Source organism: Sebastes umbrosus, chromosome 1 (genome assembly GCF_015220745.1).
Source record: "Sebastes umbrosus isolate fSebUmb1 chromosome 1, fSebUmb1.pri, whole genome shotgun sequence".
NCBI lineage: Eukaryota > Metazoa > Chordata > Actinopteri > Perciformes > Sebastidae > Sebastes > Sebastes umbrosus.
Genome location: NC_051269.1, coordinates 7,049,291 through 7,061,647, shown reverse-complemented (window position 1 = coordinate 7,061,647; position 12,357 = coordinate 7,049,291). Strand labels below are relative to the sequence as shown.

General features: G+C 40.7%; 1 protein-coding gene across 7 annotated transcripts in view; it reads left to right on the top strand.

Moving 5' to 3' along the window:
- The window catches only part of raly (RALY heterogeneous nuclear ribonucleoprotein), a 174,317-nt gene that overhangs the window by 81,752 nt on the left and 80,208 nt on the right, over positions 1-12,357 (top strand). For all 7 annotated transcript variants that reach the window (XM_037765815.1, XM_037765823.1, XM_037765790.1 and 4 more), the window contains exon 3: positions 9,659-9,988. In XM_037765815.1, coding sequence (XP_037621743.1) covers positions 9,694-9,988 — 295 coding nt within the window. In that variant the 5' untranslated portion in view covers positions 9,659-9,693. The remainder of the gene's footprint in view (positions 1-9,658; positions 9,989-12,357) is intronic.

The following is a 12,357-nucleotide window of genomic DNA, read 5'->3' as shown; positions in this document are numbered from 1 at the left end:
ACATAAACACTTACACAATCTAATGCAATACAGTGAAACTTCAAGTACGGAAATTAGCATGGAGTCAAATCAACAGCTCTCTCACACATCGCCAGAAAAATATTAAAAGCTTCTCAAAAGCAGGATTCATTGCAGGGAAATTGCTTTGGGTTGCAATAGACTCTAGTCTTTGTCCCTGCACCCACCTGCTGTAAATAGATGGGTTAATATTGGACTAATAAAAAAATATTTAAATTTTAAACTATTTCACTGAATCTGCAAGCCTCGGATACTCAGGCAGTGAGTTCCAGAGCTTTCAGGCCTTGACTGTAAAACCCTGGTCACCTTTTATCTTGAACCAGGATTTGGGAACAATCAGAAGAACTCTGTCTGAGGATCCAAAGCTTGCAGTCTCAGTGACAGGTTCAACTGTTTGTCCACGTAATCCTAATCCATGTGGACAGTCAGCGCAGACCTTTGCACACATAGGCTGATGATGAACTTTTTGTCACACGGACACTCACGGTGACATGGATATAGAATCTATACATTGCACTCAACCTCTTAAGCCCTAGGGTGCTGGAAGATGGGGTTTGCCTAGACAGACATACCCAAAATAAATCAAGAATAGCTTCACAACTGCCAAGTCTATCTGCATGATCTTGGTCTCTATGGATAGGTAAGACCTCAAAGAATTTATCCCCAGTGTCAGTGACATTGTGTCTTTTACTATGCCTGAGTACATTGTGATGAACCAAAGGAAAAAATTGCATTTTTATCTTGGCCTAAAATGTTTATAGCAATGATGCCATGCACAGAGCTGCCACTGAATTAATTCAGCAACTCCTTGACTACAACTGTGCCAAAGCAGATATCAATAACACAAAGCACATAGATTCTACAAAGGGTTTAAGTAAGGATAGGACCAGGAGGACTCTCCATTTGGCCACTTGGATGCCCAAAGTGTGCCAAATGGGTTTTCTACCTCTTGAAAGGGATTCTGGCTGGATGGAGCCTTTGGCCATGATATTTACCCTGTGCATCATCATATTCTACCATTGTGCTCAGTATCAAATAAAATCAATAAAAAACAACTAAATTGTATAATTTTGACTCCAAATGGAGTAGTTTTATTCTAATAATAAAATATGATCAAGTAAAACTTAGATAATAACAAATAAGATCAATAACAATGTAAATAAGATAACAGAAAATAATCTAAAGTCAAGTATGTACATTCAATATAAAAACGGTCAAAAATATTATAAAGTAGAAATACAATTTCTCGTGTTGATTTTGTAATTAAAATATTGAAGTCATTGCCAAACAAACATTGTTTGGACAAAATCCACTTGGAGTGTTGTTTTAGTAGCGTTAAGGCCTCGTCTTTTAGAAACTATTAAGAAAAAATACCACCACAGCTTTTTATAAAGTCTTTAAAGGCAGTGTTTTAACACACAGCTCAGCCGAATTCGGTACCGGGTCCATCGGGTAAAAGAGGTTAAAGTCAGTAGTTGCAAAGAGCTGTCTAGTCCTTGACTATCTTTAGAGGGACTAAACCTCTGTGAATTGTAGAAAAGTTCAAGTGAATGGGCAGATAGAACAAACTGCACTAAAACAAGTTATCTGACCCATTAGTTCATACTTTGATTGGTTTGTTCGGTTGGTTTATACTGCGTTTTGGCTGGTTGCTTGCATGTAGGATGCTGGTTTGAGGTGATCCTTGGCTGCATGACAGTGAGCATTAGTTTGACAAACAAAGAACAGTCCCAATAGGTGTCTGTATTTCAGAGAAACCACTGTTTGTTCAGAAGAAGAGTTGTTTGATTCTGTTCCAGGAACGAACTGCAGGTCATTGCACATGTCAGTGAAAATGAAATGTGTTGGTTCTGTCACTGGAAGCTTTTGGTTGTTTCAGTTTGTTTAATCACTCTTGATCACTTGGTTCCGCTCTAGAGTCACTTTCCATGTGTTTATATTCATATTTCAAACGAATTTCCTTCTGTCTATGTCATGTTTAATGTTATGATACCAGCCATATTATCGGCCCAGAGAATTCACCAGTGTTTTTGTTAATGCTGTTTCCATCCTTCCTGATGCAAATTCAAAAATAGGCACTACAGGAATGCACTGCTGTTTTTGTTCTGTTTTTGTTCTGTTTTTCTTGTGTAGCATAAAGGAACAACTACAACAGCATTTCTTTGTGCAACCCTGTGTTGCAGAAAGACAATAAATGATCCTTGAACTTTGAATCTTTGAACCTTAACCTTTGGGGATGTGGAGCAGAAGCGATCTCATACTTTGAAAGGTCAGCGCTGTTGTGTGGATATATCAGCGCCTCGGTGCTATAACATCAGGGTTATTGGCTATGGGAATATTGTCTGTAAGCCCCCAATGATTTGGTCTATCACAGTATTACCACCTTGTGTTGAAGCACAGTTCATGGTAATCCCAAAGCTGCTGCTGTCTCATCTCTTCTATTTATTATTATGAAGTGTTTCTATCTGCCGTTTCCTCTGTGGTTGAATGACCTTCCCTCGCTGAGGGCGGAGTCACTTCTTGTCTTCCAGGCTAAAAACTCGACTTCTTATGATGAACTTCACATTATTGTCTCCCTGCTGAGCCAGAGCTCCTATCAGCTCGTCGCCATGACAGCACCCCTCTCCTGTTGTTCCAACACTTCATGATCAGCATATTGGTCTGAGAGTAATTTGAAATCAAAACATATTCTATGGTCATTGTTGATTATTTAGGGGTGCTTTTAGACCGAAATTATTTTATTTGTTTCAAAGGAATTGTGGTGCGTTTGTTGATTTGGTTCAGATCATTTAGACTGGTGTGAAAGCTGTCAATCAAACTGATGCAGAAAGTGAAATGGAATTCCATTGTCCTCTCCTGGTTTCCTCCCGGGGTCACAATTCTCCCGTATGTCTCACGATTTATGGCAAATCTTCACACTTCTTTTTCCTTTTCGTTATCTTAGCCTGTTTCTGGAACTGAACAGTGTATATAATCCCTACTGTTTCCACCCGGACGACAATAGAGCTACACCAACTGTCATTTCCCGGCTGAAAAGAGCAGTCTATGCTCGCGACACAGCGTTGTTTGAGGTCATGTTTAAGCTGCGCTCGCCACAGCGTGCAGCGCCCGAAGTCGGGCTTTGCTAGATGCAGCGAAAACCTGTTGTGTCACAGCGCAATCCGTTAGAAATAATGTGTTTCAGAGGTCAGTGGTGGTGTTGTATTGTTGTGTATGAAAGGAGATTCAGTGAGTGAGAGAAGGAGAGAGAAATGGAGAGAACTAAGAGAAAGAAATACTCAAGCAGGAGCATAAATAAATAAAAACTGATGAATATTATTTTATATCAGAGATTCATAAACCGAGGTCACACCAGAGGGGCGAATTATTCAGTTTTCTTTCCTGGGAGTTAAAGGTAAAATCAAAAGTTTAACATTAAAAATGCTGTTGTATTGAACTTATTATTTTGTTGTTTTTTTCACTCTTTTAAAGTCACCAGAATGCAGGAAACACATTTTGAAAATCAGTTTTACCATGTTGACATCGGAGAAGATAACCAAACACATGAGGTTCAGTAATGTGCACCAAGACTTGCTCTCCTCAGGATTTTGATTACAAATTCTAAATATTTTTGTAATATTTTATTGTTTATTGCAATGGTCCTTATGTCATTTTGTGTTGCATAAATTACAAACTTTCTTTCCTTCGACCTGCCTCCTCCTCCTCAGTAAGTAGGTTTCAACATTTACCCCGATGCCTTTTGAAAATGAATAAAAAATAGGCATCAACTCTCTGCATGCAGCTGTAGACTGCACTATATGAGAGTGATGTTAGATATCAGTTATCACTCTTTAGCGACAGCAACAAGGCAAATCATTTTTTTTACAAAGTGATTCAAAGCTGCATTTCTCCAGAGCCCGAAAGAATGAAGATTATTCTGGATTCTTCTGATATTCTAGCGCAGTACTTTGGTAACTGACATGAATCCAAACTAACAGCTTTAAATAATTCCAAATGCAACGTGCACTTAAGAACAGAACTGGTACAAATCAGAATTGTTGATCTTGTGATGTCGAATCCTGGGAGCCCACTTTAAACTGCAGACCTTTAAAATATTAAACCGGCTTCAGCAGTGTGCTGTATGTAGCAGGCAGTATATAAAGAAGCAAAAAAAATACATAAATTAAACATGGGCACACTAAGAAATGATGACAGAGAGATGCAACCAAACAACAGGGAAAAATCAGAAAACAGAAAAGTGAAGGATGACCGTTTACAGCCGAATCTCTTCTCTGGATGAATCACACTACATGTTCATATGTGAGTCCTGGAGAGGTTCGCCTGACTCTGTCATTGTGTTCAAGTGAGTTGAAGTCATAATCATGATATTTTACAACAGCATCTGTATAATCTGTGTGATCACAGCCCTCTATGATGTTAGCTTTAACTGCTAATCCTACAGACAGAGTCACAGAGAGAGGCTGCCTGTATGATTTTCTGCAGCGGAGTGTGTTTGTGCAATTTTCGTTGAACCTGGAGATCTTCATCGTTCTGGACGGAGCACAAGGTCAATCTCAACTGGCGGGTTTTTTTGGTGATTTGCTCAAGGGCACCTCAGCAGTACGGATATTATTGGTTTAGCCAAGAGTCATTAGTCATCAAGTCAGGTCACTATTTTCGGGCCGACCAGCGGTGTAAAGGATACGAAAAGTAAAAAAAATTCTCATATAAAAAAAAAAATAATCCAGTTGGATATGGAGCAAATGATTACATGATTTTACAGTTTAATTACAATCACTGAATAAATTGATACAAAGCTGTTATAAATCTATTAGTACTGTCAATCGATTAAAATGTTTAATCACGATTAATCACACGTTTTTTTTCTGCTCAAAATGTACCTTAAAGGGAGATTTGTCAAGTATTTAATTCTCTTATCAACATGGGAGTGGGCAAATATGCTGCTTTATGCAAATGTATGTATATATTTATTATTGGAAATCAATTAACAACACAAAACAATGACAGATATTGTCCAGAAACCCTCACAGGTACTGCATTTAGCATAAAAAATATGCTCAAATCATAACATGGCAAACTGCAGCCCAACAGGCAACAACAGCTGTCAGTGTGCTGACTTGAATATGACTTACCCCAAACTGCATGTGATTATCATAAAGTGGGTATGTCTGTAAAGGGGAGACTCGTGGGTACCCATAGAACCCATTTTCATTCACATATCTGGAGGTCAGAGGTCAAGGGACCCTTTTGAAAATGGCCATGACAATTTTTCCTCGCCAAAATGTAGCGTAAGTTTTGCCTGCTATGATCTCTGAAAGATTGATTGGGTTAATGCGTTAAAGAAATTAGTGGCGTTAAAACGTTATTAACGCGTTAATAAAATCAAATCTATTAATTACATTTGCATTTAAATTATACATTAATGGCTACAAAATACAAAAAAGATTACATTCGCCAATTTATAATTATATTTCCTTATTCTGTAAATGATTAATTAATGAAAGGAATGACAAAATAAATCGTTTTAGTTTTACATGTATTTTGTCTGTCTATAATATTATATCCCTCAATTCATTGAAGTTATCTTTAAATGTTTTTAACATATATATTTTCTAGAAAGATGGAAGTCTTGATGGTAATTAAGGATAAAAATATGACAAAATATGATCTGAAGCTCATTTCAGTTTAAAAGCTAAAATGTACATTACAAGCACAAAGTCGGCTCTCTGATTCATTACAAGCTTTATCCCGTTTTATGCTAATGTATGCGTGTATCATCAAGCCATGAAGCTCAGAAGGAGGAAGCTTTTAAAGCTAATTTGCTTATAGAGCATGAGCTCGCTGGGCTTTAGTATTTTAGTACACAGTCTCTGTGTGTGTGAGCAGAGACACGGGAAGTGTTGCTCTGTTTCCATTAAAGGCTGTTTGCGACGGAAATTGGTGCATTTTCTTGTACGATGCTTTACAATGACAACACTCAAGATCCTATTCATACTGTGGCTTACAGTAGGTTCTCTTTGTATAATCTCTCTTGCTAATGTACAGGCCTGTACATGAAGCACCGTCGTGAGATTTCTTAAAGGGAAGAAATTGAATCTCTTTCACCCGACAAACTCGGTACCGGGTTCGGCTGAGCTGTGTGTTAAAATACTGCCTTTAAAACTTCATACAATTTCTTTTTTCTGAATAATTTCTAAAAGATGAGGCCTTAACGCTACTAAAACAACATTCCAAGTCTATTTTGTCCAAACAATGTTTGTTTGGCAATTATTTCAATATTTTAGTTACAAAATCAACGCACGAGAAATTGTATTTTTATTTTATAATATTTTTGACCGTTTTTATATTGATTGTACATACTTGACTTTAGATTATTTTTTTTGTTATCTTAGTTACATTGTTATTGATCTTATTTGTTATTATCTAAGTTTTACTTGATCATATTTCATTATTATAATAAAACAAAACTACTCCATTTGGAGTAAAAATTATACAGTTTAGTTGTTTTTTATTGATTTTATACTGTGCACAATGGTAGAATGTGATGATGCACAGGCTAAATGTCATGGCCAAAGGCTCCATTGTGTGCACATAGCCTCCTGTAGTGGATATCAGTAGTATTTTAGAGCCAGATTCCCTTTCAACAGGTAGAAAACCCAGTGTGCCAAATGGAGAGTCCTCCTGGTCCTATCTTTACTAAAACCTTTGTAGAATCTATGTGCTTTGTGTTATTTATATCTGCTTTGGCACAGTTGTAGTCAAGGAGTTGTTGAACGGATTCAGTGTTATCTCTGTGCATGGCATCATTGCTATAATTATCCACTGTCTAATCTTGAAAACATTTTAGGCCAAGATTTTTACTCCTACACAACCTAGATTGAACTTCCTACTGCGAGGTTTGACAGCAGTTGGGCCGGGAAGGTCCGATGACATCATTCTGCATAATAAGTAGCCATGTGCTTCTGTTTACAGCTGTGTGCATCTGTGCTCAGCCGGTCAAACACGTCGTGGAAGGCAAAAAAAAAAATCAAACATGCTAGACTTTCTGTCGGGACGTTGGTTGTCGTGTACTATGACACACTACACGAGATAAAACAATTGACTGTCGCCCACGACACTCATTTATTGTTCCCGATCCGAGTCGACACCCTACCACGGCCGTGTCGGGCTATAATCGGGCTGATATTGTGTAGTCTGAACCGGGCATAACACGTACCTACTTACCTACGTAAGCCTACTGTGTTCACCTTGCAGTACTTGCAATGATGCATAAATGACTCCTCATGCAGAAACTTGAAAACAGCCTGCATTCCCTGTGTGTGTGTGTACAGTATGTTCAAGTTCCTTCTCTTAGCAAACTCATTCCCACAAACTTTTACTCACTATCTCTCTCTCTCACTCACCCCCGCGCACTTGCGCACACACACACACACACACACACACACACACACACACACACACACACACACACATTGGATTTGCTGGATCAACACTATTCTGTTGTCCACTGAATGTGGACCTCTGAAACAAACACACACAGGTCCCTCTGGGCCGAGCTCAATTTGATTCATTAGAGTTTGACCAATCAGGTTTGGGATGTTGTTGTCACTGGGAAGGTCAGGAGGACCAGAGATCATCAAATCACACACACACAAAGAAAGAGAAAGGTCCTTAACCTGACTTTTAGCCTTTGACCTTTCTTGAGATGCAGGCTCTTTCCTGTAACACACACACACACACACACACACACAGTCAGCAGTGTTAGATCATACATATTCTCTCTCCAGACTCACTGCTGGATATCTTTAATGAGAGACAGAAGAGCAGCCAAGCAGGTCTGTTTTTCATGGTTTGGGCACCTTCGTTCAAATAAAGGGAAATCTAATATACTACGGCCTAACATCATATTTTAGACAACAGAATGCTTCCAACTTTGTGGTAACTGTTTGTGTTTAGCCCTTTCCTGTTTCAACATGAGAATGGCCTCCATGCACAATGCCAGCTCCATCAAGAAATGGTTTTCCCAGTTTGATGTGGAAGAGCTTGACTGGCCCGTACAGAGCCCTGACCCGACGCAGACCCTACAATGAAATGTCTCCTATGGGGACTAACATCATCACACGTGAATACAGTTGGGCTCATTGGATCCACAAGAGTCTCAGCTTTACAGTGAGACACAATTGATGTGATTCAAGACTGTTTAGGGACCCCAGGATGCAGAAATATTCAAACACACCATTTTAGAATAGGAGACAATAACACAATTATACTGCATGAAAATAACTGCATGTGATTATCATAAAGTGGGCATGTCTGTAAAGGGAAGACTCGTGGGTACCCATACAACCCATTTACATTCACATATCTGGAGGTCAGAGGTCAAGGCACCCCTTTGAAAACGGCCATGCCAGTTTTTCCTCGCCAAAATCTTTGGATTGTTATTTAGCCACTTTATCCAACATGTTAGCATGACATGGTTGGTACCACGGGATTCCTCAGGGTTTCTAGTTTCGTGTGATATATCTTCACTCTAGCTCTAAAACTGAACCTGCTACAGTCTCTGAAAGACAGTAAAGTCGGTCGGGATCGCGGGTCTCAGAGGGTTAATGAGTAATAGAACTATTCTTACCATAATTTAATTCATTTGTAATATACTGCACAAACAGAATCATTTAAGAGACCCAAATGTTCCAAAACGCCCCCATCTTTTTCCATCCCTCCATCTCTTCTCTCACTTTTTATTTTTCTGTTCTGTCATCTCTCGTCCCTTAGTTTTTATTTCCTCCCAGTTCTCCCCTTCTGTCCTCCTCTCCCCTCCCCTCCTCTCCTCCATCTTACCTTCTCCTGTTGTCTTCTCAGCTAGTGTTCATTAGTTATGTGCATGGAGGGAATCGGCACGCAGCAGAGATGGAGATGAAAACTACATTTGGTTTTCAAATCCTGCTCTGTGATCGATGGAGCTAGTCTCATGTGAAGAAGCAGTGGGTTTTGGGGTTTTTTTTTCTGCTCGCCTGATCAGCGGAAACTTGTTGGTTGTTGTTTAATGCAAAGAGACATTTGACTGGAGCTTCCCTTTCAACAGAAGTGCTTCTTTTAGTAATGAGTAGTCAGGAATTCACCGGTTGCGTATAATGTCTACATTGTGAATAGTCCCTATTTGGTGGAACATTGTTTCACTGACCTACTGCTAGTTCAGCTAGACGTATATCTGCTTTGAATGTCTGTCCTTGGTCACACAATCACAGGATTCAATCCCAGTAGATTGGTGATACCTCTCCACATATTAGACCGTCTGAACAGAGTGAACTTTATGTGATCAGAAAATCAAAACTCACCGAGTCTGTTATTCTACTTAACAAGAAGGCCCCGCACCCACACATATAACTGTCTTCTTATTGCTTTTCTTACAAAAGCACGACTCGTATCTCTGCACCAAGGTCTTGATATCTGTGTGAACGATGAATGAACACTAAGTAAGGTTTGCTCAGTGAAGAAACTTATCTCCTGAGACACTGAACCTCAAACTTCTTGTCTTGACAGTTATTTATACTGCAATGACTCATGCTTTACCAGCAGGTTTGAGTCTCAGTGATTGCAGATGTGCTAACACCAGTTATCTCTTCTCTTTTATTCCCTTCAGAACCCCCATCTCTCTGCGTATCTCCCTCCCAACCCATGCATCTGTCAGTCGCTTCCGCCGCCCGTGTCTCCAGCATGGCGCTGAAGGTCCAGACCAGCAACGTGACCAACAAGACAGATCCAAAGTCGATCAACTCCCGGGTGTTCATCGGCAACCTGAACACAGGGGTGGTGAAGAAGATGGACGTGGAGAGCATCTTCTCCAAGTATGGCCGGGTGCTGGGCTGCTCCGTGCACAAGGGCTACGCCTTCATCCAGTACGCCAGTGAGCGGCACGCCAGGGGGGCCGTGATCGGGGAGAACGGCCGGGTGCTGGCCGGACAGACGCTGGGTGAGTCCACGTGACGCAGCGTGAATTATCAGGCTGTTCTCTTCCCCTGTTTGTACTTTTACCTACGAAAAGTAATACTCTGTACTTTGTATATAACCCACGTAATTGTGAGCCAGGACGTGCAGGGTGGCCACTAAGGACGTCAGGAGACGTAGTATAAAGAGCACAAAGTCCACGTAGGGAGGATGACGGGCTAGAAGGACGGGTCAAAGAAACCCAGGAGAACGCTGTTCATGTCCCGTGTGTCAAGTCAAGTCAATTTTATTTGAATAGCCCAAAATCACAAATCACAAACTTTCCTCGAGGGGCTTTACAATCTGTACAGGATACGACACCCTCTGTCCTTTACATTACGACCCTCTCATCGGATAAGGAAAACTTAATACAACATATACAATCCATATGACAAAAAATAACACATTAATGTGAACATATGTGAGAAGGTGGATCCAGGAGGATGTCAAGCAGCTTCCCGGCGTCGCCAAACAGACAGAGTCAGAGCAAAACAACCTCCTCTCAGTGTTAAACAGGTAGAGGCAGAGCAACACGACCTCCTCTCCATGGCAAACAGATAGAGTCCGAGCAACACGACCTCCTCTCCACACCAGATAGGTAGAGCCACTGCAACACGACCTCCTCTCCACGCCAACCAGATAGAGCCAGAACAGCACGACCACCTCTCCACGCCGAATAGATGGAGCTAGAGCCAGATCAACACGACCTCCTCTCCATCATGGAACCTAGAGAGAGGACCGTATTTTTGTTTTTTCATTCACAGTAGCTTAGCAATGTAAACGTACGTTACCCATGCCAATAAGCCCCCCTTGGGCTGAGGTAAGTTGTTAGAGGCTGTGTGTGAAGTCATGTCTGTAAAGGGGAGACTCATGGGAACCCATAGAACCCATTTTCATTCACCTATCTTGAGGTCGGAGGTCAAGGGACCCCTCTGAAAATGACCACGCCAAAACTGAACCTGCAGCCAGTAGAGTCAGTCTCAGAGGGTTAAAGGTGCTAAATTCCTAAAGAACATCACATTCCTTCCTGCGTTGGTACTGAATGTAAGTACTGGACATGAATCAACATCTTTCCAAGATGAGTATCATTTGACAAAAAGACTAACTGCCTGACGTCTGGCTGTTAAAAACTCCAGAGTCGGTTGACTGATGAATGTCTTCAGAGCATACGGTCGTGTAATAATCTGACTTAAGTTCAGTGAACTTGCCGCGACTGCAGAAACTTTGACGACCCCTGAGAGCGCCATTACATCCATTTTCCTCTCGAGTGTTTATGTCTCTCTCCCACCTTTCCTCTGCGTTACTGTGCAATAACATATCAGAGGGGAAATCAGAGTGTTGCCTTTACGCCGCTGGAGTGTTTTCTCCCGTCTGTCTGTTCCCCGGCGGCGGAGCGGCGAGAGACGAGCTGTCAGCGAGCTGCTGTGAAGAACTCATTTGGTTTATGTTCAGTCACTGCAGAGCTGCGCTTCTCTAATAGTCTCTCTGAGTGCAGTGTGTGTGTGTGTGTGTGTGTGCGGGAAGAGGCCATTTATGAATGAGTATAACTGAAAGTGTGTGTCTGTTTATGTGTGTGTAACAGTGTGTATCTTAGTGTTCTTGGTTGAAGGGTTAATTGCTACCCCACTAACAACACTAATAGTACAGGGTACATTTCCCAGAAGGCTCCATCAGTGTGCCTGTGAGTTTTCAATGTAGAATAAAGCCTTGACAGCTAAGGAGCTGCTAAGCGATGCTCTCTGCCCCACTGCTAGTATGTACTGTATGTATGTGTGTGTGTGTTTTGCTATGGGGATAATATCAAATCGCTCTTCTTTTCTGTCTCTCTACCACTCTCCCTCTCTTCTCAGCTCTCCAGGTAATTTCAGACCCATGTGTATTTTACTGGGATGACTTAATGTGTTGAAAAGGTTAAAACGTGTCTCATCACTGTCTTGGTGGGGGTTTTTTTGGCAGGCAAAACACGACTCAAACAATAAAAGTAACATGATAATGACGATTGTTTAGCGCTTCATAAAACCAGCGTTACTGACAAACTGCTTCACATTAAAGAGGTGATAAATAGGCAAAATACTGCATAGGGATGTCACGATACAAGAAATCTAGTAGTCGATACCAATACCATTGAATTTCCACAATTCTCGATTCCAAATTTGATACCACGGTTAAAAAATAAATAAATAAAATAAATCCCATGTAATGTGTACATGTGTCTATATAAACTGGGGAAAAAAAGTTCGGAAACTTGTGTTTGGTCGATTATTTCTCTGTTATTACAATGCTAATTGGCATTGTATTTTACATCGTTCACAATGATGTCCAACTTGTAAGGATCATGCATTTGTGGGATGAGCA